The following is a 24857-nucleotide window of genomic DNA, read 5'->3' as shown; positions in this document are numbered from 1 at the left end:
ACAAAGACCCCATTTTCCGCGTCATTGTCTTCGTTCTTGCGGAAGAGAAACGTCGTCTTCAAGTTTCTCGCGGAAAGTGATTCAGCCGTTTCGTGAGTTCTACTTAACGTTCCTCGCAAAGTCTTACACAGCGCACCAAATTAATCGCCGCCGCGACTGAAAGACCGGACAATGCGGACACGCGCAAGATCATGAAAGTTCAAGTGCCCATCCGGCGCGCGATAAAAGGACGCCGAGGAAGGTGAAGACGTTCCGACCAACTGACAGCGCACAATGCGAAACCCCCCTCCTCCGCCTACTGTTCCTAAACGTTCCATGGATATTCCATTTCGTTATATTCCGAAGTGCTTTCTTTTGAAAATATGCGAGCGTGTCGCACGCATCGCGAAGTCGAATCAAAAGATTCGGTCGAGCGAACAAAAATTCTTCCTTCGCAGGTTCAATCTCGCTTTTATAGTTCGTTTTCATTTATGTAATTCAGGTCGCCATTTTTCAATTGAATTCTTCAATCGCCACTTTCTCTGGTTTAACATTTCCGCGATGGATTCCACCAAGTAGAAATTGGGAAATCAGTGTAAAATATTTTGAATGGATTTCGCGATGGGGAAAAATGGACCGAGTAATTTTATTAAAAAACCATTTATCCACCATGGCAATTAAAACAGCAAATGATAATAGAAAAACAGTGAAGATTACTTGGTAGAATGAATAAATCGTTTTCAATCAAATTGGTTTATTTTTTGAAATTTATCAAACAAATTGTATACTCACCGATATTCAAAAAAAATGTCTCGTATTTTAGTATTTTGATATCTGTCTCCTTTAGATCGAAATCTCTCTCTCTCTCTTTCTCTTTCTCATTCACGTGATATTAAAGTCGCTCAAGTGCGGCGCGTGTATACACGAACGTGCATACACATCGAACGACTCTCGCGTCGCTCATTCCGTTGGATGAATGCACTCGCAATCATTCCGCGTGCGTAATACAGTAGGCAATCTGCGAGGCTGCAGGGAAAGAGGGTGCGGCGGGACGCGTGTCTAATGACAGAAGAAACGGCTGCGCACGCGCGCAAGAAGGAAATAGGAGATATCGCTCAGAAATGAGACGAAAATAAAATCGCGCTCGCAGCTTCTAGTCGCGCGTCTAGATCCGCGTGCGAGCATTCCGTATTCTTCACGTATCTACCTGTTTTCTCCTCTTTTCGCCTCTCGCGTCTCTCTGCTCGCATTATTCCACTCCGCGTGTTTGCCTTCTCTCTCTTCGCAAACCCTCTACATCTGATCTTCTCCGGTCCTATTTCACGCGCGACGTATATAGAGCATTTCTTATTCGTGCCGTCCCGCCATCCAGTCTTCACGCCGGCAGTCATCCTACAAGCAACCCGGCACGTAAATTATTATGCGAACAAACAATGCGAAACGAGCGTTCCAACGTCTCATAAAACAGCGCGAATCCCAAGCGGTTTTCGTGCGCGCCGCACCTCTCTCTCCTCTCTCGGAACTTCCCTCTCGGAACAACTCTCCTTCTTACTATCTTCGCGCATTCGTTTAGACTGCTCTCTCTCTCTCGCTCAGGAAAATGATATCCATCTCTAAGATCACATTATCGCGATTTCTCGGTTTATCTTTCGATCCCGAGGTGCTTAATTGCTTTTCCGAATAAAAATAGTCTCCGCAAAAATGGGAGGAGAGTTTGAACTATATCTCTCTCCGCGCTTGTAGACTAGTTTAATTAATTGAGAAGTGACGAGCTACTCGAGTGAAATTGTTATTGCAAGAATCAAAATTTATTTTCGAGAGCTCTATATATATTTGATACAATATCATCAGTAAGTTACTACATTTCATCGTTTTATTAAATGTTCGCGAAAACATCTCACAGTTTTTTTCAACATGTATGTTATTTGCAATCCGGTGATATATTTTCCGCGTCATCTGCTCGGAAATAGTAAAAAAGTTTCGTGTAATCCCCTCCTGTGTTATTAATCATCTCATCCGATCATGGACATTTGAAAGAAGCGACAAAGATGGGACGAGAGAAGAGACGTACAGATAAAGAAGCACGGAGGCAGAATGAATGATAAGCGCGTCGTCTCTTAAGCGCGAGCTTCCGTCCCCTCGTACTTTTGCCGACTGAAGGAAGAGAAAGCTGCACTCCCATCCTCTCTCTCTTTCTCTTTCTCCCGCGGCGAGCTTTATCTGCTTACTTCAGACGTGCTGCGCGACGTGGCCCCCTCGTTGCTTGGTCTATATTCACGATGGCAGAGTCTATAATTTAGTCGGTGCGGGATCCAACCTCCAAAGGGAGATCGAGACGACGCCCTTATATAATTCAATCCGCACGGAAATAGCGTCCGGTTCTCTCCTCGCTGTGTAAAATCTGCGGGAAATAACTTATGCATATCTTCTCGATGGTGGATGCGTCTATCGCAATTTAAACGCGGTGTTTTTATGCATTATCTGCAAAACGCTCGTCGCCGACGACGCGCCATTTACAAAAATTGTCTCATTTCAAGATTTTTCAAGACGTATTTTTTTTCGCGCGAAAAAAATCGCGCTATTTGTGGGAAATTTGATATTTTATCTAATCAGTGCGCGCATGGGGAAGAAGATACAGTGGTTGTAATTCAGTCCGCGTGATGTGAAGCCCGTGTCGGGAAAACGAAAAGATCGGAGAGCTGTCCGCCATAATTCAATCACGTGTTGAGATACGCGACGTTTTGGGGATCGGGAGTCGAGCGAGTTATACAGAGAGTATCTTCCAGTGTCTCGTCGCTCAAGCGATAACGACAGAAAATGTGCGAAATATCTGCTTCGCAAGATTGTGCAGATTCGAAACGCGGATATCTGAGAGCGATAAAACTCAAGCGAATCCTCAATGGCAAACGACGATACGATTTTCATAAAAACAACGCGCAGATCGAGAGAGAATGATACTTGCAGTGCGCTGCGTATATATGATAAGGCAATCTACATTTTGCTGTTTTCGATTCGATCTGGCACGTGTCTGTTATTTCTGACCATCGTACAAATCTTCGAGAGTTTTACTTCATATTCGAGGAAAATCCTTGACCGTTTAAATCTGCCACCGAAAAAGTACCTTCAGTTGCAGTTCACGAAGAGATCGGACACAAAATCCGATCAGACAAAGAGTATAATTTACGACGTATGCTCCATCTTTTTTTTTTCAGTTACTCACATTTAGCACCGACTGATAATCGATTCCGTCTGTCTGATGTGAAAGAGATATAAAAAAAAAAAAATGAGGTCGCAGCTTAATTCTGGAGACAAGATAAAGTGGAATATATCTTGATTTCATTGATTGCGCGAGGCTTTTTATATTCCTTTTGAACGAGATACAGAAATGAAATATCAGAATATCTCGTGACCCACTCGATTAATCTGCATCTTATTGTATGCACATATTAAATAACGAGTTTCGCCACACACACGCGCGAGATAAAACGAAGCGACATCGATCTCTCTCGTTTCTCGCCAACTTCTTCTTTATTCATAAGTTTTAGAAATGTCTCCGCGCAAAAAAAAAAAAAAACAACAAAAGGAAAAAGTTCGGGAAAAAAAGTTTAGTCGCCTAGAAATATTTCCTAAAACAATCCCGAGTGGAGCAATTTATCATCTGTTTGTTGTTGTTGTTACTTTTCTTTTTCACAACCGCAAACATCTGACACGTTTAAATTCGCGAAATACGCCACGTTTGCTTGAATAAAATTGCATCTTAAATTAACTTCTGTGTGTACGAACGCGCGTTCGCGTACACACTATACACATTCAGTAGAGATTTCTTTCTAAACATAAAACATTTTTAAAAACATTTTATCAGCGAAATGAATTTACTGCATCGCGATGCGTTGGACCGTAAACGAGGACACGCTGCTTCATAACACGTTAAAAAGCCGGACGAACAAAAAACTCTAATAAATTAGAAGTTTCGGGATTAAAAGAAAAAGGAACGTTTCGCGATTTTTTTTTTTTTTTTTTTTTAATGTAGTTTTTCAAATTCAGTTTATCTCTCGTATAATATTACCCTCTTCTTGTCTTTATAAATTATTTCATTACGTAAAAACTCGCACTTGTGGACTAAGAAAACATTTCTTAATACGTAGCGCAATTATAAAATAATTGAAGGACACTTACGAATACTACACCGCGAACATTCGTTTCGTCTGAATTTTACCACAAATGTTACCATCTTCTCGTATTTTATAGTCACAATTGTGAGTTTTACTCTCTCTCTCTCTCTCTCTCTCTCTCTCTTCTCTCTCCTCTTTTCTCTCTGAATAAAACGGGAATGACGTTCTCTTTTTCCCTTGACAGCAATGATAAAATCAAGGTACATTAGAAAGGAACGTGAAAAAACAATGAAAACTCATCCTCCCTCGCGGGAACTCGACGTTTCCTCTCCTCGCGATATATAGCACAGATACGCGTGTAGCGCGAAAATGTGGAGCGGGAAATTAAATTAATTTTATCGGCTTTTGAGGCCTCTTTCCCCATCCAGAAACGTCACCCTCTCTAATCCCTGCTTTTCTGACTCTCGTGTCACGTTACCAGAAATACTCTCTTTTCCATTGTTCTCTTATTTCTTCTTCGTCTCTTCTGAACTCGCCAAGAAAAAGAGAGAGAAAGAATATCGACGGGCGCGCCCGATATATATACAAAGCGATATATATCCCTTACATCCCTCGAAGATCTCGTCACAAACTTTGTTTCGCGATACACATTTCGAAACTATGTAATCGTATAAAATCCATCAAAGGCGGATGTATTTTTTAAGTTGCTCGGCATTCAGCTCAAGTTCCGCTTCTTCCCTTGCACTTTCTTATCGGTATCGACTTGTCAGGGAGGAGAGAGGCGAAACTATATAGAAGATTTATAGCGGACAATTTTTCCCCGTGAGACTCTCTCTTCTCTCCCTCTCTCGCGTCGAGAATCTGACGTTTCTCGCTATTGCAAAGTTGCAAGCTAATTCGCTCGTGCTGAATAGAACTTCTTCAATTAATGCACGCTCGTTCCAATATACGTAATTACTTCCTATCGGAGGCCGATAGGGTTCTCATAAAAGTTACCTCTCTCGCGCAGTTATTCAAATTAGATCTTAATCCCGCCTGACTCTTGGAGTCCTCCCCCCCCCCTGGGGAGGCTCTCGATATCAATGGCGGAAAGTAATCCCGAAGGATGCTGAAGAGAGAGAGTCACCGGTGCGCGTTCGACGAATTTTTGCGAGTCGGATTTGCCCGTCGATAACAACCGAGAATCGAAATCCGCGTTGAACGGAGAAAGAAAGAGAGAAAGAGAAATAAAAAATAGAACCCAACTATATATAGACGTAATTAAATTAATCATTATCTATCATACTTCATTACGTTTTTCGACTCTCGAAGTTGGTTGCTCGACCTCGACGACGAAGTTTTATCAAACTTCAGTCGATGATGAACGACCGATGTACTCGTCCGGGTCTCGACGGACGTGGTGGTGTCAACCGATCAAAGTCGGCAATACCGCGCGCTTTTTCTCGCTTGCGTCGCGGACACGGCGGGATCGAGCGGCGGTAAAAAGAACGCTTTTTACGGTCTTTAAAATGAAGCCTGTCCGCCGGACGGGCATTTAGGTCACTCGGAGTGCAGTTTTTGCCGATGCGCGCCGGCCGGCCACGTCGACGCTAAACGATTCTCGCGAATCTCGCGTGGTAAACGTTTTGCGATAACCATGTCAGAATCGAAACGAGGAAATTAACTCGGTCGCGCCGGATCGATCGTTTACGTCGTGAATAAATCAAATTTGTTTTTTATCTTCATTTAAGACGAAAAAGAGCAACTTTTATGTAAGTTCGATAAACGATAATACGAACACGCGTTAATGAAGGCAATTATCGTGAAATAAAGTACTGAACACACTTTTTGTTTTTCAAATTACGAGATAACAAACAAAACTATTCGTTACAACAGCGGTAGTTTCGAATGTATTTTTGTTTTTGTCTACGCAGACACACAATTGGAACGCTATACACTATCAGCGCGGACACTTCGGAAGGATACATTTCTCATTTCTTGCCTGCTGCTTTCTCAAATATACACACGCGGAGCGCGCGCGCCGTGTATTTTTCACTCGCCTCTCTAACGCATTCCACCTCGTCGCTCGCAGCCGGCGCGATTTTCCCGCGATTCACTGAAAGAAAGAAAAAACAAACAGAGAGGAGTGAGACACAGTACACGAACGCGAAATAAATAAATTCACGTGCAATTTCGTCGTCGTCGTTGTCGTCGTCGTCGTCGTTGACGTTCGCCTTCGGTTCCTACCGTGCCTAATGTTCCCCCACGACGACGTCGCTTTCTCACCTTCTCGCTGGCGGAGAGACGAAAGTGCTTTTGGCTCTCGTTCGCGCTGCGAGAAGGCAAGCACCGACTTTCCGATTCTTCCGCATACATCTTCATTCCGTGAAATGGGCTCCGTCGTCCTCTCCGGCAAACCCCCGGTACACACGCTCGCTCTCTATTCCCGAGTCTCCCGAGACGCGCACGATTTCGACAAACTGCCGTCTCGTAGCAAAACCCTTTAGAGAGCTAGTAATGATTTCTAAACCTGCTTACCTGATTTCCAGCCGAGCGAGCCGGGAGAGATGCTCTCGCAGTTCGAGATGCTTCATCGATATCGCGCGCGCTACGCGCAGGCGTATTAAATATTAAAGAGCTTCGACGAATTCAGTTCAAGGAGCGCATAAATGAATCGTACTTGCAACTTTGTTACTTTTTTAGTTTCTTCTTCTTTTTTTTTTAAGTACAAGTTTCTTTTAAACGGAAATTCTACTTAACTCGAGGGCGCTTTTGCTCGGCAAGAAAACCTCGACGTGATATCGCGAAGCTCTTTGAGAGCAATTTTTGTTGCGAACAAAAAAAGATTCGCCAATCGCGCGAAAGATAAAATTTACGTTTTGCAATTATAAATGCGTCTGTTTAACGACCCCCGGAGTTTCAAAAAAAAAAAAAATAAAAAAAAATAAAAATGAAAAAAAAAACAAACAAACCTTACGCGCAGAAAAAAGAACTTTAATATCGTGCCGCGAGATTCGATATGCATACGGTGCGCGCCGGTATAAATAATTTCGCGCGCGATCGCGCGGAAAATAGTGGGCCATTTACAAGGGCGGGGAGAGGAGAGAGGGGAATTTAATGCGCAAAATTCGCAAACGAGTATCGCGCACACAGACAGTACCGATCGTTCGTAATAAAGTATAATTGCTATTCCGATATAGCCGCGCGGCTCTGTGTTCAATTGATTTATTCATTCAGAGGAGAACGCGCGCGACCGGGCCAGGAAAAATAGATAGTTGGCGTTAATACCGAGGGAAAAACAGCCCGCGATGCACATTCGTCCGCGTTTGAGCACTTAAGATAATGAAACGCTGAAATTCCATCGGCGATAATTTGTCACTTTAGCCGCTAATTCGCGATCCGATCATATCGTATAATCAAGAGGCTCGGTAGTTAAATATATAAAAAAAAAACATTTTTTAGTTTAACTATAAGACTACAATATATACTAAAAAATGTGCGATCTCTCAAAAAACTTTTACCTTTTCAAAAAAAAAGGTAAAAAACAGGCAGCAAGTACATACAAAACACGGTCATGGTTTGTAAGACTGTTATATGCTTTGTATTGTTCTCGCAAATAGTTATCGGTAGTTTTCGTCGATTGATGTTGCATCCCCGCCCTCATCATAATCGGCCAACAGATTGCGCAATTAAGATTGTAATTAATACCCAAAGAGTTGCCGTCGTAATGATGCTACGCTAACTCGCTGCGCGATTATTAATTTGCTTTACGTTTCATTAGCGCTTCCCCCGGAAGAGATGTATCTCAAGCCGTGACGATAACAGATGTGCTTAATCGCGATAAATTAACGTAGAAATTTGACGTATCGCGTTTCACGCCACGAGACGGATATTGATACGCGGCGTATTGAAACTTTTGCACGATAATACGGATAATTAATATACAATTACACTTTTTAACTCGTCACAGTTAAATTGCGATTAAATCACAATTTTTATTATTAAATTCGCAACATGCGTTTAAAAATTGAGACAGAAAACCAGACTATCGTTTTATCGCGTTGCAAATATGCGTCGAGCGATATGCGACGCGCAATGTCGCACAGGTATCTGTTCGCCATAATTCACTAAGAGCGGTAGCTCCATATGCGTCGCGGACGCATGTGGCAGTCAACGTCGTCGTCATTCTCCTCTCTTAATCCAAAAGGTAGGTTCTCAATTTACCTCGCCTCAATTTCACCCTCGCGCATCCCTCTCTCGCGACGTAGTCTCTCTTCAATTATTACAGCCGAGGGAAGCTTGAGGCATTTTCAGGACGTTTTGACGATAACTGATGGGACAGCTCGCACGCAGACTCGCGTCGCAGACAGTCGCGCGCGAGGGGTTGTTGTCTCGCCGCCGCAACATTGTCTTCTAGAGCCCTTCTCTCCACTGTGTTTCTCTCCACTTTCTTTCTGCTCCGCGCGTTGCGTTTTCCAACGTGTACCGGCGCGCAAAATTTCGCTTTATATTACTTTTACCGCGTTTCGCACCGAGATTCACGTAGAGAACACGACAAAACTCGATCGCGCAAATGTTACAATAATCGTGTACCGATCTGAATTGTTATTCCGATTTTGTACTCTTCACATTTTAATAAACCGACCGAAATAAATTGTAATTAAGTATCACGGCGAGCGAACTGTCTCATTCCCTTCTCTTTACCTGCATTTTCAATTAATCCGCGGAAATTTATCTTACGGGATATACCGCGCACGTTTCTATACGTTACGCGTGCCAGGAACGTTGTTTTCAGTTCCCTTCTTCCCGGACGCGACAGCATTTTCGTCTTCTTCAGCCCGTCGCAGTGGGAACACCGTTGCTCCTTGCGAAATTTAATTCCGACCACCGCGATCTCCCGCGTGCGAGAGCGGTGCGCCGCGCGGGCACGATTTATAACGACATTGAACCGACGCGTATATTCCGGTATTCGTGTAGCGAGCGGAAAGTGAGCGCAATTATACGCGTGATAAACGAGGGGAAACCGACTGCATTCTTCCCCAGGTATTATTGCTCTTACCGATGGTGTAAGCAACGTTAGGACGCGGCGGCGGCAGCACGAAAAAGCGTAATTTGTAATTAAAATCAGATTTCGCGCTCGAATAAAAGTTTCATTTGAAAACTACAATTGAAAATCTTCGAACTCGCGTTATAGCAAAATTACGAATATACATTTTTTTTTCCAACGTGGTAATGAAATCTTAAAATCTCTCTCGCGCAAATAAACGAGAGAAACTACGAAGTTCCTTGAGCAGTGAAATTTATTTGGAAACATTTAAATGTCTTTTTTTTTTGTTTGCAGTCCGCTATTTACACGTTCGTGTTACTCACCGCTTTATTAAGGAATCGCACATTTTTAGTTTCTTATCTCTCGCCCCACGTGAGAGAGGAATTATTTATACGATCCGTAACAGCGCGTGGTCATCTAGCTATCTGGCGGGTAACAATTCGCGACTGTTTGCGTGCTTCTACAGAAACATGAATGTGCACACCGGAAAGATTGCTTTATATTTCTTGCGTGTCCGCGCCCTGTTACCCATTTTTCCCCCTTTACTTTCTTTCACGCTCGGTTGTGCCCGCGCGCGCGAGCAGGCTTGCGTTGCAAAATTTAATTCAAACATTAGTGGGATGTTTACACGAGAGCTTTCCTATGTTTTTAATCCCCGCGATGAAGAAACGCAGTCAGCGTTACCGTTTTTTGTATTTACGCACATAGCGCAGTATTCGTTCTTTATCTCTTGCCCCCGTTTATCTTCGTTTTACATCTTCTTCTTTAATTAATGTTCGTAATTTATAATGTCAATATCGCTTTACATTTTTTTTTCACACACATCGTTGGATAGTTAGACACACATACACACACAGTCTATTTCTCTCGATGTGCGCGTGAAAATGTAGAGCGTGCTGATCTTCGTTAAATATTTGTCTCCGTATGTTTTCCCAACTTGACGCAAAACCTGCGGATGTTCGTTTAGTTTTAGTTGTTTTTTTTTTTTTTTTTTTTTAACGAGTGACAACGTTTAAAAGTCGCACAACATCGTGGGACGGACTTTATCGCAAAACTGTTCACCTACCTCTGCTCTTTTCTTTGTTCCGCTCGAACTTTGCGCGTAATCGCGCTTGGTAGCATACCATTAATTTACCGCGTTCCTGAAATATTTATTGCACAAGGAAACGAGAGCGCACCATCGTTTTCCGCCACTTGTCTCCGTTTTTCGACCATTTTTCTTATTCCGTTCTCGTTTGCTTATTTTCCTCCCGTCTTCTTCCGCGTTTCTCTCGCGGCGGAAACGCGTTTGCCGGTTCCGCGTGCGAAATTTAATTCCGGGACGTCCTCCTTCCTTCCTCCCCCTCCCACCCTCCGCCATCCCACGATTTATAACGACACCGAACCAGTACCACTCGCGTATTCGCACAGTAAGTTTTGGTATTGTTGCGTATACCAGCGTGTAATATCACCGTGAAATATCACCCCCGATCCACGGGGTACTCTATAATATCATCTTCCACCGCAATTACGACGGGGGATACTTCCGAATGGCCGCAGACGCGGCACTGCGTTCGTTGGTTAGTATGCAGGAAACTTGGATTAGATTAAGCCAATTATACAAATATGTTCCGCGCGAACGAATAAACATAAAGTCGCAAACCAGCGCTTGCTACGCACACGGGATCTAGAATTAAACAATTAGTTGTAAATGTGTATATGTGTGTAAAAAATATGTTTTATTTTGACTGGGAGAGAGAAATTATATAAATACATGTACTAAATATATTAAATATAAAATATATTAAATATAAAAAATATATATATTATACAATATTATATATATGTAAAACTGTTATTTATTATATCAGAACATATAATTTTTACATCGCTACACGTGTTGTGTTTGTCTCTACTCGTATAATTAAAATAGAAATACAATTTGCAATAACTTGTGTCAAAAGTAAGACTATATGTCTTATAATTTCATTATAGTTGAGGAGCAGCCAACAAAATTTTATTTTTAAACAAAAAATTTACTAAATTAAAAATTACTAAACTTTTATAGTTTATTAATTTTTAATTTTTTACTTCATATATACAACGGCAAGGTCACTGACCCCGGTCGCGTGACCGCGGCGGGGTCACTGACCTCGGTCGCGTGACCGCGGCGGGGTTACTGACCGCAGCGGGGTCACTGACCGCGGCGGGGTCACTGACCTCGGTCGCGTGACCGCGGCGGCGTCACTGACCCCAGTCACGTAACTACGGGCACATACTATATATACATAAAGTTAAAGTATATAGTCTGTACTTAATTTGTGCAAAATTTCAAACCAGTTTTTATTGAAAAAAGTTATATCGGAGGTGTTGCCGGCGCGAATAACGCAAACTACTACCGTGCCTCGTGATTCTGTCTGTCTCTCTCTAACTCACACTTTCTGGTGTTTCTTTCTTTTCCGTTTTAAAACGCGCTTGTATATGTATGCCATCTGGCAGCAGACATACGAACATGCACACAATTTAGTCGCACGACGTTTCTGAATCGTAAATTTTTCACTTTGAAACTTTATCGTCGTATATCTCGAAAAATCAGAAACAAACAACAAAAACGCAATAATACTTGTGTTTTTATTTTTTCAACGTGAATCAAACGAGACTAAAAGGAAGTCGATCGATTCATTCGTTATTAAAAAATGGCTGATTACAAATCTCCGCTCTATTGAATGCCTGATTTTTGCGTATAAGAGGCACAGTGTGCTCGCACAGTTCGTGCGCCACTTCGTTGCGCGTGAACTTGGCGCGAGGCACTATCATGCCTCTTGATTACAACAGTCTGATAAAGAATTTTATATTTTAACATTGATGCGTTAGAAGCGGATCGTACAATTTTTTCCGAGAGTTTTGTTTAAACTTTCCACGCACATTTACGGCTTCGTCTGCTCGTGCGAACAGACAGACATAGGAACGGCAAAAGTCACTTTCGCGCGAACACACTGCGGCGCACGCGAAAAAGCACCGAGATGTGATCGAGCGGAATTGTCCGCGTCTGGCGAGTCGAAAGTTGTTCGCCAGGAGGTTTCCGTTTTGCGGTCTTCAAAACTGCCTTGTGCCTCGGCTGCGAGTGTCACGTGGCCGAGAGAAACGGGAGTATTTCGTTCACGTGGCGGCGCGCGTCACGCAATTTCATATCCGCTCGAAATACACTACGCCACTCTTTTTATCCTTTTCTCACACTGGTTTCACTCTAATATCCTTTGTATCTTGCCTTGTCCTTTTTTTTTATTCCCACCGATACAAGAAGTAGACGGAAATATATAAGACGGATCGAGCGGATATTTCGGATCGATATGCGGTGAAATTTATAATCGAAAATGTGCACGCATATGTACGTGTTACAATTAATATTTTCATTGTTCGCGTGTGTTCGCGAATTTACGCGAGAGGAGCGTGATCGAAAACGCGGTTGAAAAAAAATTGCAACGCAATTTTTCTCTCACGGGAAACGTAAAGGGTTATTTCACGGACTTGGTTATCCAAGACTCGAAAAGGAGCAAGAATAAATTACGCGCTCCCCCCGGAAATTTCGACAAATTTCGTGCGAGCCGTCTTAATCTATTCTCAGGCGGAAGTTTCAATAAGGAGGCATGAGTTATGCGTCCCCATAAAGACTTGTCCCTCTCCATTTTCCTCTTGCCGCGAGCATTTCTCTCTTTCCTTCGCCGTTCTCGCCGTCTTTCGTCTTGCTCGTTTCCAACCCCGCGAGAGAGATTCGCTCTTTCGTCCCGCGCACTCTTCGGCCCGCATCCACGGCCCTTGTCCTCGTGAACGATAATCCTGAAAAAGAGGACGAGTCGTTTTTCACGAGATCCAACTACTCGACCGGATGCGATGGTCGTCTCCCCGGATATACGCGCAAGGACGACGCACTCGTTAGCGATAATCGTGGCTCTTCTACACACATTTAACATTGACGAACATCGTAATTTCATCTCGCATTATACCGAACTATTCTGGCGGAGAAGCTAACAGTTTTTTTTTTTTTTTTTGTTCAGAAATCGCGATTATTCCAAAGTACGCGCTTTTAATGCGAGCGATGAAAGAAATCCGAAGGGATTCTCGGGGAATTACGTTCGTACAGTTTTCGGGAGTGAATAATTTCGTTCGAACTAGGTTGAATATTGCATCTCGGCTGACGTTTTGTTTATTTTGCAAATGTCCGAGTAAGTCGGAAATTCGCTAGACAATCGGGACGAACATGTTTTTCGAAAATTGTTTATATACAAGGTAATATTCTATTTTCGCGCGGCGCTTCGACATTTTGCTAGGACACTTCGCGGCGGAATGAGTCCCCGAAGAAAAGCGACGAGCACAATACAGTGAGAAAACTGCAGTAGCGTCGAGTAACACCCCGTTAGTTTAACGAGAGCCGGAAAATCGAGTTTGCTAGACAGAGAGAAACAGAGAGAAAGAGGGAGAGAGAAAGAGAGAGAGAGAGTTAGTTTTGTCTCCCGTCCCCGTTATAAACTTTCAAGTTTTCGTACACACCGCAATCGATATCGCAGCGTTTTGTGTATACAACATTCCGCTGACTCTCGTAACATTCGCTTAACGGAAATATACACACGGTGAATGTTTCACGTAAGAAGATACTCGATCGCACATTTGTAAGAGATAAAACTTCGATACAAACCGAGACAAAAAATCGATATATGTATATATTAGACGATTTGTTGTTGCGTAAAAAATTGTCTTGTTACAATTTTTTTCTGTAAAATGTCAACTTTTGTGCAACTCGCCGCATCGACGTTCAAATATATTTTACAAAGAAAACAAAATCCTGTTTTAGAGACAACTGGATTGGAGGCGATTGATAAGTATCCGAAACGACCCATTGCTGTGTTCGACAAGAAGAACAAATGTCAAACGCTGGCTCATCTGTGCATGTCGTTTCGAATACTTGTCAATCGCTCTTTGCACTAGTTACGGAATATGTACTTTGGCATGTGCTGGGGGTGTGTATGTAAGTATTCTTCAGCCGAGAAATAGAGAGAACAACTACTCCCGTCTCGGGAGCTCAAATGTTCATGTTGGAAAAATAGCAAGAATTTTCACAGGAGAGAGACAGCGCGGAGGAGAAGGAAAGGGAACGCGAAGAAGGGGTCGTTCGAGGAGTCGCACACGTTCGATTTCTGTAGTAGACGCGTTGCTCGGTTTATTTTTCTCAAAACGTTTACTCGCGCCCGAGTGGCCCTTCCCTGCGCGCGTTTGGCTGAAACATCCGCTCGATGTCGAGTACTATTTGGATATGAAAATTCCGGGGTCGCGTCCCCGCTGTAACGAGTCTCCGTAGACGGCGACGATCCCCTTTATGACGAACGAGAGAGAAGAGAAAGAGAGAGAGAGAGAGAGAGAATTGTGAAATTGTCGCTATGACGGAAACACGCTCGGGAAGCGATCGTTTCCGGAGAGAGGGATGGCGCGACAGGGGAGGGAATTGCTCGGGGTAAATAGCAATTAAGTACCGTCGATTCCTTTGATCTATCATCGCGCGCGCAACGGGACCTTCTCTCTCTCTTTCTCTCTCTCTCTCTCTCTTGCTGAAGCTTTTCGAGAATGCGGCAATGTGCGCACAGCTCCTTTGCGACTAACTTTTTGCTAAAAATTGCTCCACAAAATAAAGAAAAAAAACTGCCGCTTTGACTATTTTATTTTCGAGTTATGTGAACAATTTAGTTTTCAATTTATTGACCGGATAATCACTTTGTGGCGCTCACGTCAATTATTAATTTCTGATATATTTACTTCTTTTGTCAACAGATCTCGAAAAATTCGTACATGTGCGCGTTATACATTAAAAAAAAATCTAACAGAAATAAGCTTGTTGAAAGGTTTGTTTATATGAATAATTTATATGCGATAACTAATTGTAAATATAAAAATCTACACACGTTAATTTGCCGTATTTGCGCGAGAATTAAGGCGATTGAATTTTCACAAACAAAAAAAAATATGCCGCGACGTATCGGCACTGGCTGACTCATGTAAAGTCCGCAATGTGTTTTTACGCATAAATTACACGCGTTCGACACGCGCGAGTAAACGTTCGAATTTTACTGTGAGCGTAACTCGTGCACGCGCTTGTCGCGAATTTAATTAATTAAATGATCGGTACAATGTCTCGATACATAATAACACATATTTTGTAGCGAAGTAATAATGCTACAAAGGACCGAGCTTCCGAATAATATGGCAGGTCTCGGCTCGTTTAATTGAAATTACAAATAAATAGCGCACGAGCCCGAGAGAGCGGCATTGTTTTATCTGCCGGGCTTTTGTGATACGCGACGTTACAAAGTCGAGCGCGCGCGTGTGCGCGAGTTTTATATTTCACATTTTAAACCCTATATTATTCCCGATATAGAGGACACTTAATAATTAATTGTAAATAATTTACCTGTAATGGAACCACGCCGCGAGGTAATTTTATGTAGAAATCACGATAATGAGAAATCAACGGACGCGACAAAGCTCTTGTGAACGTGTAAACGTAATCAAACGTTTTTAAAATCGTAAAAAGATACGTACGTACGGTTTTGAAGATTATTATTGATGACATATATATTGGCTCAATTAGCGGCGAAGCGCACACATCTAATTTATCCGCGAGAGATCCGCGCTGCATATATTTATTTATATTTATTACGAAATCTCGGGTGTGTATAGTTTCGCGTGTGTGTACCTTTGCATACGCGCAAAGGCTACATCGCGTATGCAAATATTTCACGTGGTTTACACACTTAATGACATGCAATGACGTGCAACGCAGCGGTTATTAATGAAAGAATGCGTGTTGATGATATATTCTGTTTTGAAACTTGCAGAATTGTAAATACACAACACACACACACACGCACATGTTTGCGATATTCTAAACGTTTTATGAATTCCGACAAAGAAGAACAAATACAACAAGCGCGTGCGCGCGCGCCATTGAAACAGAGTACACACATGTGTGCGTGTGTTTTGCTCGCTATTGATTTAATGCGCCACAACTCAAAGTTATAAAGCGCCGTCATTCACAGTCGCGTGCGACGCACACACGAAATTGATCCTGTGCGCGAAAATATCGTGGTGTGCTACAATATGGCACACCGCCGAAAAACCAAGAAGGAAAAGCCGATTGGCCGAATAAAATCCGCCTTTGCGACCTGTATGTTCTTAATCCACCCGCGATCTGCATGTATTTGCGAGCGAGTTGACAGCCAATTCGCCATTGTGCTCTGTGAAAACTGCGGCGAAGCCAATCAACCGCCGCACACAGAGAGTAAAACGCTATCTTTTTCTCACTTTCTCTCTCTCTCTCTCTCTTTCTTTCTCCGAAGTACCCCGCTCGCGGTTAACCCAATTGGATTTACGAGTGCAAAGGGTTAATCCAGAAAACTCAACTCGCGATAGATCTCCGTCGAACCGTAATCCAATCTTATCTCTCATATTCGCTCTCGTATCGTCCGGTGACCATATTTTCTCCCCGCTTAAATTCTGCCACGTGTAATCCAATAAGCGATTTTTGCCTCACGTGCATTCGTAACGGAAAGCACTCCGGATATAGAAGCGCGATATGTATTAATATCAAAAATACAGAACATGCAAAATACGATTGTTAAATATTTGATTTAGAAACGCTCGAGTTTCCAAAAAAATGTCGCTGTGTACTTTTTTTTTTCTTTCAATTTCCCGTATTATCGATACTCGTCAACACACGGAGAAACGGAACAATGCATGATCGTCTTACAACCTATATAATACACTAATGAGAGGTGTCAGAAATACCGCATGAAAATCAAACTCGAAAAATAGAGAGAGAGAGGAAGGAGTGAAAAAACAACACGTGACTTTACTTTAGTCACGTTTTTAAAGACACGTTAAGAGCGCATGTACTTCGAGAAAACGAGATATTTTGGTAAATCAAGAGGCATCACCGTGTGCCTCTTGATTACCAAAATACCTCGTTTTCTCGAAGTACATGCGCCTCTTATATATCGCACGCCACATTCTGTAATCCTTCGCGCGAGGAGCGAAGTAGCATGTACGCGAAAGCTTCGGCTGAAACCGAGCGAGCGGAAAGCCGAAGGAAGTTCGTCTTGGTCGGCGGGCACTGACGATGGCGGGTATTAGAGCATTTGTCAGCCACTCGAATGTGTTAGCGCGCGAACCCCGAAAGCAGGGTATACTTATTAGCGCGCGCCTCTATGCATGGCGCCGTGCCAACTAGTTACGAACCGGTCCCGGACGACGGCTAAAGGTGAAGTCCGAGCGCGTACTCGAAGCCGGAAACTCGGCTATGCATACTTAGTGCTCTCCCTCCGTTTGCTTCGTTTCACCCCCTTTTCTCGACTCCCCGTCACCTCCCCGGATTAGAAGAGGAATGTTGAAAGTGGGTTGAAGAAGAAAAAGAAGCAGAGTTGAGACGTGGAGAGAAAAATGCGAAAACGTCGACGCGTTTCTGATAACCACCGATGTGGTGTTCGGTATTTCGATCGCTTCGCGTCTCAACAAATGTTGCGAAGATCGTTGAAGTATCCGGGTTCCCGTGAGAAGATAATAAAATGATTGATAATTTTTTTTGCAGGCTTGTTCGAGAGAAAAGAACGAATAAAATATCAGTGGCGTAAATCGATAAACGTACACGACGTTGAAACGATATGTCCGCCTGTAAATCAAAAAGCGGAGTAACGAAATTCGTCGGAGACTGATCGCACTGATTAACGTTACCATCAATGAAGTCGACGCGCGACGATTACATCCGCGCCCACACACTTCTCTCAGTTCAGAAATGAATTTAACACAATCGTTGCGTTGCGATATTCGATACGTATATTTAACGCCTTTTAATTTCGCGCGATTGTTACGGGGGATAGATTGCGATGAAGAATCAAAGCACAAAGAATCGGTGAGAATTGACGTCAATGAGGCGTGGAGTGGATTTTCTCGACCGCGCGATGAAACGGTCGTTCGCGCAGTTGTTCGGTGCTCATTAAAACGCACGCAATTTGGAATGAAACTTCTCTTATTCTTTTTCATAGTCTTCTTCGCGATAGTTCTTATTTTATTCGTCGCCGTTGAGATTTATCGTCGGGAATGAAGATTAGCCGTGGATAATTAGAACGTGATGCGGTTCGGTCGCGTAAGAGCAAAATTATTTCGCGTCACTCGCTTCTTGTAAATCATCCGCATGCGTTTGCCGAATGCTCATTGCCGTCTTTCTTCTTATCTCTCGTTGCGTTATTTAATTTACGCGTTGTTATTTATTGCTCAATTACGTGAAATTCAATTTATCGATGTGTATGTAATTATATCACTACGGAATATAAACACAAGAGGGGATTTTGATGTATAGTTGCGTCAAAATGTCATCGTTGACAACTTAATGTGAACGAATTGCTCTTGCAACGCCGAATAATTGAAATGGTCGACGAATCACGCGCCGCGGCGCGCAATGACGTGTTCTCTCGGTGATCTCGTGCATTTCAAATAAACTCGTACGAACTCGCCGCAATTTCTATTCCTCGCGTAAAATTGTGGTTAATACAGAGTAGTGCGTATCTCGCATACGTGCGAAACAAGCTCCGTAAAATATTTCCAACACATATGCGTTCGCAGTTTTCTTTTTTTCTTCTTTTTCACGTGAAGCACGTGACTTCAAAATTCTTGGTGAATCTCGCAGAGAAGCAAAAGGATTAAATAAAAAACTACTTGTAGATTTATGAAATATTATTTATGTTCGTTTTTATTTTTTATATAAATACTTGTTAAATATAATTAACTTGTACAAATATACTTTTATTTACACTAACACGCTTATCGCATTAATTTTTATTATAATTTTATTTCCACCGCGTCTTTTAACTCTGATTCAATTGCTTGAGAAAATTTGTCCTGAAAACATGAATTAGTTATTTGATATTTCACGGAATGGAAATTAATAGTGCCCCACTTCTTCAGAACGTTTAGGATGTTGAATCCACTATCTTTCGGGTTTTAAAGTGTATTTTTATAGACACTTACCACTGACTCTTCCTGATAAATGGTTTCACAACGGGAATCGGGAATCCATTGAAAGTATTGGAAAGAGCTAACGTGTAAGCACCCATATTTTTCCATACTAACCAGTCGCCCATATAAAGTTCGGGTAATAGCACATTCTTGGCAATCAAATCAAACGAATCGGCGGTCGGTCCCCACAAGCTCGAGGGAAATTTCTCCTCGCTTATTGGCTGCGCAATTGCAAATCGATTCATTTCGTAACGATTATAATAAAAAAAAAAAACACGTCGTTCTATGATAAATACAGGTATTTTGTTTTAAAAGAAAAAATGAGCAGAGATAATTACTTCGAAAATTACTTCCGGAACTCGCGACTGCACGCCTAACAATTCGTCCAAGAAGGCATTGTACACGCCGCAATTCATATAATACATTCTTTTCAGCAAGCCGTCTTCGGAAATGATGAGCTTTTTCGAATGTAGATACGAGGCCAAAGTGAAATTCGATCCTACGTAATAACGTCCCGGTTCGCTGATGACTTTTATATCGGGATCCAGATTTTTGATGGCGCCGTTAATAACTTGCGCTAACTGATACACAATTGAAAAATTATACACACATATATGTATATTCTACGTGTTCAGATACAACATCCACACAGTTGTGAAAATTACCTCGTTGAGTTTCTCACCGCTCACGCACTCGAAACCGCCGCCTATGTCGATCAGCCGTACGTTTTTGCAGCCGATCGATTTGGCGTAAGCGACTAATTGTTCGCACATTTCGATTCCTCTGCGATAGGCATTGATTTCCAGACATGGAGTACCGACGTGAAAACTGAACCCGTGCAAATTCAAACCGAGATCCTTTGTTCGTTGTATCAAACACATACCCTCGCGCAACTCGCAGCCGAATTTTATCCCTAACGACACCGGCGTGTTCTTCGCGTCGCATCGTATGCGTATCACGATTCTGCAAAAAAAAAAAAAAACATTCGTCGATTATGGAAATGTCAAATAAAACATCAATTGAGAAAATTCGAAAAAACCGTTTTATTTTAAAGTAATAGTGTAACACAGAGTAATTAAAAAAATGGAAATAAACCGGATTTTTCGATTTAAAATTCAATTTATATGGTTAAATCTCTTGGCTGTCAACACACTCTCTTTTTAAATTTATATAACTGATTTTATTTATATACGCACACACATATACACACTAACTCTGTTTTTCACTTACTTAGCTTCGGAAAAATATTTTTTGATTTTTATCAACTCAAGTTCACTGTCCACTGTCATCTGATCGACACCCGCTTGTTTGGAATATTCGATGTGAGAAGGTAGTTTCATCGGATGTGCAAAAATAATCCGTTCACCTTGCACGCCGTACTGTATAACTTGCAATATTTCTTGCTGTAAAAAAGAAAGGACATATATATTTGCAATATGCAAACATATACAATACAAAAAGATAGTTTATGATAAAAATAAAACTTTACCTTAGACGCACAGTCAAAACACGCATTTAAAGCCGCCAGAACTTTAATCACCGTTGGATTTGAATTGCATTTAATTGCTGAAATTTTAGAAAAATAAATGTTAATTGACTTGATTATTGTAAGTGTTTAATATAAGAGCAAGTTAATGACACCACAAAAAATGCAATAAATGATAACAAACGCACCATAATGCGGAATAACTTTAGGCATTTTACTAATCCACTCGTTATGTCGTTTGATAACATCGCCAATGTCGGCTATATAAAAAGGGTCTTCCTGTTTTTCCGCGTTTATTATATTTTTAATAATAGTTATGTCGTCTGTGTTATCATCTACAACGTTTATTTCTTCAAAATTACAGTGCATGATGAGATAAAATAAAAAAACAGATATTGTCCGCAAAGATTTTGTTTGAACACTTTCCTGCAAAATAATAAATTTATATATTTAGAGACTCGAGAAAAAATTGAAACATATGATGAGTATAAGTGATTAGATCGCGCTAAATTTCGATTTTATATCGATCATATAAAATCAATAAAATCACTAAAATTATATGAAATTGTATAAAATCAATAAAATCACTAAGATTATATGATTATATAAAATCAGATCCAAACTTTGGATCACTTGTATGTAATCTTACATGATCATATGTGTTTCTATTTTTTCTTAGAGAAATATATAGATAAAAATTAATATACAACTTTTAAGAGATGCTTCTAAATACAAATTACTTTCAACACAAAGTCCGATAACAAATTCAAAAGTCATGATCAAATAAATCTAAAAAAACGGTTAATAAATATTTAAATTTATGTTGTTTTAATAGAGAGAAATTTAAGTTCTCGGTATGAGACGTAATGTTCATAAAATTCTTCTGTAATGTTCTTGTAAAGATAAAATTCTCTTCTACGAAATGTAATCTCTGAAGCAGGTCTCTCTTACTTGACATGCTATGTTACAAGCAACTTGTTATCGGAAATAAGTGTTTCAAATCTCATATTAAAAATAAGTGCACATACTTACAATTACATCTACAATATCTTTTACAATGTTCTTAAAGTATGTTAAAAACCTCTCAAAAGTCTTGTAACCTTTATTTTAAAAACTGTCACTTATTAAGATTTCGATTTTCTACTAATTTTTCAACATGGCCAACGCATAGCGCTTCCAAGACGAGTGATTACTGAGTAGCTGTTAGACGTCGTATTCATTCTTCTGCTCTAAGCCCCTCTTTTTATCCCTCATTTTTTTTCCTCCATCGTGACGCAATAATTATCAATTTCACATGACGTAACAACAAACTAAATGTTATGTTATTGATGAATGTGCGTGTTTCATTATTTACAAAACGGTTAATGTGCATCGTTACATCTGTTTAAATAAACGTAAGCATACATCACAAACATACTACATTGCCGTGTGTCATCTTGACCTCGTTTTGCGCAAAGTTTATATACAAATTCTCTGTTTAGTTATTAATGAGAAAATCAATGTTTTTGTATTTATTTAAAAGTTTCAAAAAAAAAACAATCATGAAAATTCAAACATTTCTTTAACTGTAGGAGATGCACACGTGATGATAATTTACGTTTTAGTTTGGAAATTATTATTTAGGAATTTTACGGAACGTGAGAATTACGTAAAAATTTGGTGGATTAGTAATTATTAAAAATACGTTTGTGTATTTTTTTTTTGATGCTTCAAAATGTTTTGTTATTTACTTCATTTCTTATTGCACATCTGTTATTGCATATCTGAATTGCTTGACGAATTTTACAGACTTTTACGACGACGAATCAATTGATTTCATGAAAATATCCCTGAAAAATGTTGACAAGTAGATTTTTCGTACACTTACATCAATTAAAGAATGTAAAAATAAAAGCTTTATTAGCACTTTCTTTTTTAATACTATCATTAAAATGTATTTCTTCAGAGTTTAACAAACACTCACCACTGACTGTTTCGAATAACAGGAATTACAACTGGAATTGGATATCCATTGAACGTACAAGCAACGACAATTGAATAAGCGCCCGTGTCTTTCCAAAGACATCAGCCAATCGCCTATCAAGTAGTGGCAACATGACATTCTTGAAGATTAAATCGTACGAGTCGGCAGTCGGTCCTCATACGGTTGAGAGAAATTTTTCCTCGCTCTTTGGCTACACACAAAAAAAATCAATGATCATTATTTTATTATGAATAAGAGATCGTGTGAATCAAAATTACCTTGGAAAGCACTTCCGAGACTCTGGCCCGCAAACCCAACAGTTCGTCAATGAAAGCATTGAACACACTCTCGTCTCGACAGATCAAAAATCAAATTTTGATGTGTACACGTTTTGACATTATAATTTTATTAGATATATCTGCTTCGTATATATTTCATCTACGTGAATAAACATCACGTTTACCGTATTAATATCCGCGTCACTCTCGCCGGGGAATCCACCGCCGATGTCGATCAACTCCACCGGTTGTCGCAACCGATTTCCTTAGCAATGGTAATTAGTTGTTTACACAGTGCGATTCCTCTGGCATAAGCTTCCGGCTCTTCGCACGGACTGCCGATGTGAAAGCTGAACCCGTGCAGATACAGACCGAGATCCTTCGCGAGTTGTATCAAACGGCGAGTCTCCTCGCCCGCTTCCGAGCCTAATTTCAATCCCAGTTATTGGCGTGTTTTTTCGCAGCGTACACGTATAACAAATTCGGTTTTACGTACAATAAATTAAATCAAAGTTATTAAATTTGAAATTAATAATGCACAGTCTGTTTCTCTCTCTTTCTCTTTGTGTGTGTATTATATTTTATTATATGACATTTTACTTTCTTATCTGCGGGGAAAATATTTTTGATTCTGTACAGTTTCATCGGACTGTCAACTGTCATCATTCTGACATTAACTTTTTTCGCGTACTTTATGTGTGAAGCATATTTGGCCGGATGTGCAAAGATAATGCAATCGCCGTCCACACCGTATTGCATCACCATTTTTATTTCTTCCTATTGGAAATTGAATTTTCAAGTATTTGACGAGAATTGTTTAAACAGAAGAATTGAAGTATAAATTATTTTAAAGTGATTTTAAAGATTTTATGTATATTATGTTTTGAAAAAAATTACGTATATAATTTTATATATAAAATAAAAGAAGCATGAGTATAAAACATAGAATATAAAAAAATTTGGAAAAATTGGCTCGTATTGTATAAAACTGACAAAAATATGAGAGACCAAAGTCTTCTTTATATATACTGTTGACTGTTCTATTCATTTTTTTCAAGGTTAACATTCAATTATGTAATTACAGTCGAACCTCCCAGGTAAAAACAGTCGGGACCAACAAGCTTCCCAAAACGTATACTTCCTTTATTCCCTCACTCTTTAACTCACGCATGCGCAAAGACTTACTTGGTATAAATTCATCTCCCACTAGCGCAGTTTTGGTTGTAATCATACTTAGTGGTGGGAAAAGCAGGGGAAAATGAAAGGCTTAAATTTTGTCCTCCACGTATGATGTTTTCTTTTTATATATATATATATTCACAAAACTAGCGGTTGTTTGCAAAACGAAATTGTAGCTCGAATTTTTGGGTTATTTTTGTTAATATAAATATTTTAAAAATAACATTCTGCGCGAAGGACAAAATTACGTAAACAATGTTAATGTATTTTATGATTTACAAAGTTTTTTTGTAAAAACCAAAGTAAGAGTCTTTGATCTTCTTTAAACTAATATTTTTTATTTTGTCACATTTTGTAATAATTATGTATCTGTTCGATTAACGTTTTTCAATTATATTTTTTAGAATATTGATATAGACCCAAAACAAGGGTCGAAACGTCTATATATTTGTTAATTTAATAAACAATACATATTCTACATATCCATTCTTATCATTATTTTAAATATTTGGAGCAATTTATACTCTACTATTTTAATATTTTTTACTTTTATTTGTTTTTTTTTATTTTTAAAAATTAGTTTCTTGTATTGTTGTTATTATAATCTTTTTCATCTCTTTGGTTGTTTTGGAGTTGTCGTTCTCGTTCTTGTCGCTCCCGTTGTATACGGTCTCGTTCTTGTCGCTCCCGTTGTATACGGTCTCGTTCTTGTCGCTCCCGTTGTATACGGTCTCGTTCTTGTTGCTCCCGTTGTATACGGTCTCGTTCTTGTCGCTCCTGTTCCCTTTTGTTCCGTTGT

General features: G+C 40.4%; 2 protein-coding genes across 4 annotated transcripts in view; one reads left to right on the top strand and one right to left on the bottom strand.

Annotated features, from left to right (window-relative positions):
- Positions 1-24857, top strand: part of LOC109863763 (agrin-like) — a 409371-nt gene that overhangs the window by 284551 nt on the left and 99963 nt on the right. The window lies entirely within an intron of this gene.
- LOC109863764 (ornithine decarboxylase 1-like) lies at positions 18935-21838 on the bottom strand. The gene is made up of 8 exons (XM_020444291.1): positions 21671-21838; positions 20827-21064; positions 20642-20718; positions 20383-20555; positions 19818-20115; positions 19491-19733; positions 19165-19373; positions 18935-19035 (listed from the first exon to the last, which is right to left on the bottom strand). The coding sequence occupies exons 2-8, from the start codon at positions 21005-21007 to the stop codon at positions 19002-19004; spliced, it is 1215 nt and encodes a 404-aa protein (XP_020299880.1). The 5' UTR covers positions 21008-21064; positions 21671-21838; the 3' UTR covers positions 18935-19001.

The sequence above is a fragment of the Pseudomyrmex gracilis genome, unplaced genomic scaffold (assembly GCF_002006095.1).
Source record: "Pseudomyrmex gracilis isolate BER0280 unplaced genomic scaffold, ASM200609v1 scaffold_12, whole genome shotgun sequence".
NCBI lineage: Eukaryota > Metazoa > Arthropoda > Insecta > Hymenoptera > Formicidae > Pseudomyrmex > Pseudomyrmex gracilis.
This window is presented reverse-complemented; position numbering and strand designations above follow the sequence as displayed.

Excerpts from the sequence above, each read along its gene's own strand:
- LOC109863764 (XM_020444291.1), bottom strand. The coding sequence starts at position 21,007 with ATGCACTGTAATTTTGAAGAAATAAACGTTGTAGATGATAACACAGAC. Across the intron at positions 20,556-20,641 it reads GTTTTGACTGTGCGTCTAAG|CAAGAAATATTGCAAGTTAT; the intron begins GTAAAGTTTTAT and ends TCTTTTTTACAG. Across the intron at positions 20,116-20,382 it reads AAATATTTTTCCGAAGCTAA|AATCGTGATACGCATACGAT; the intron begins GTAAGTGAAAAA and ends TTTTTTTTGCAG.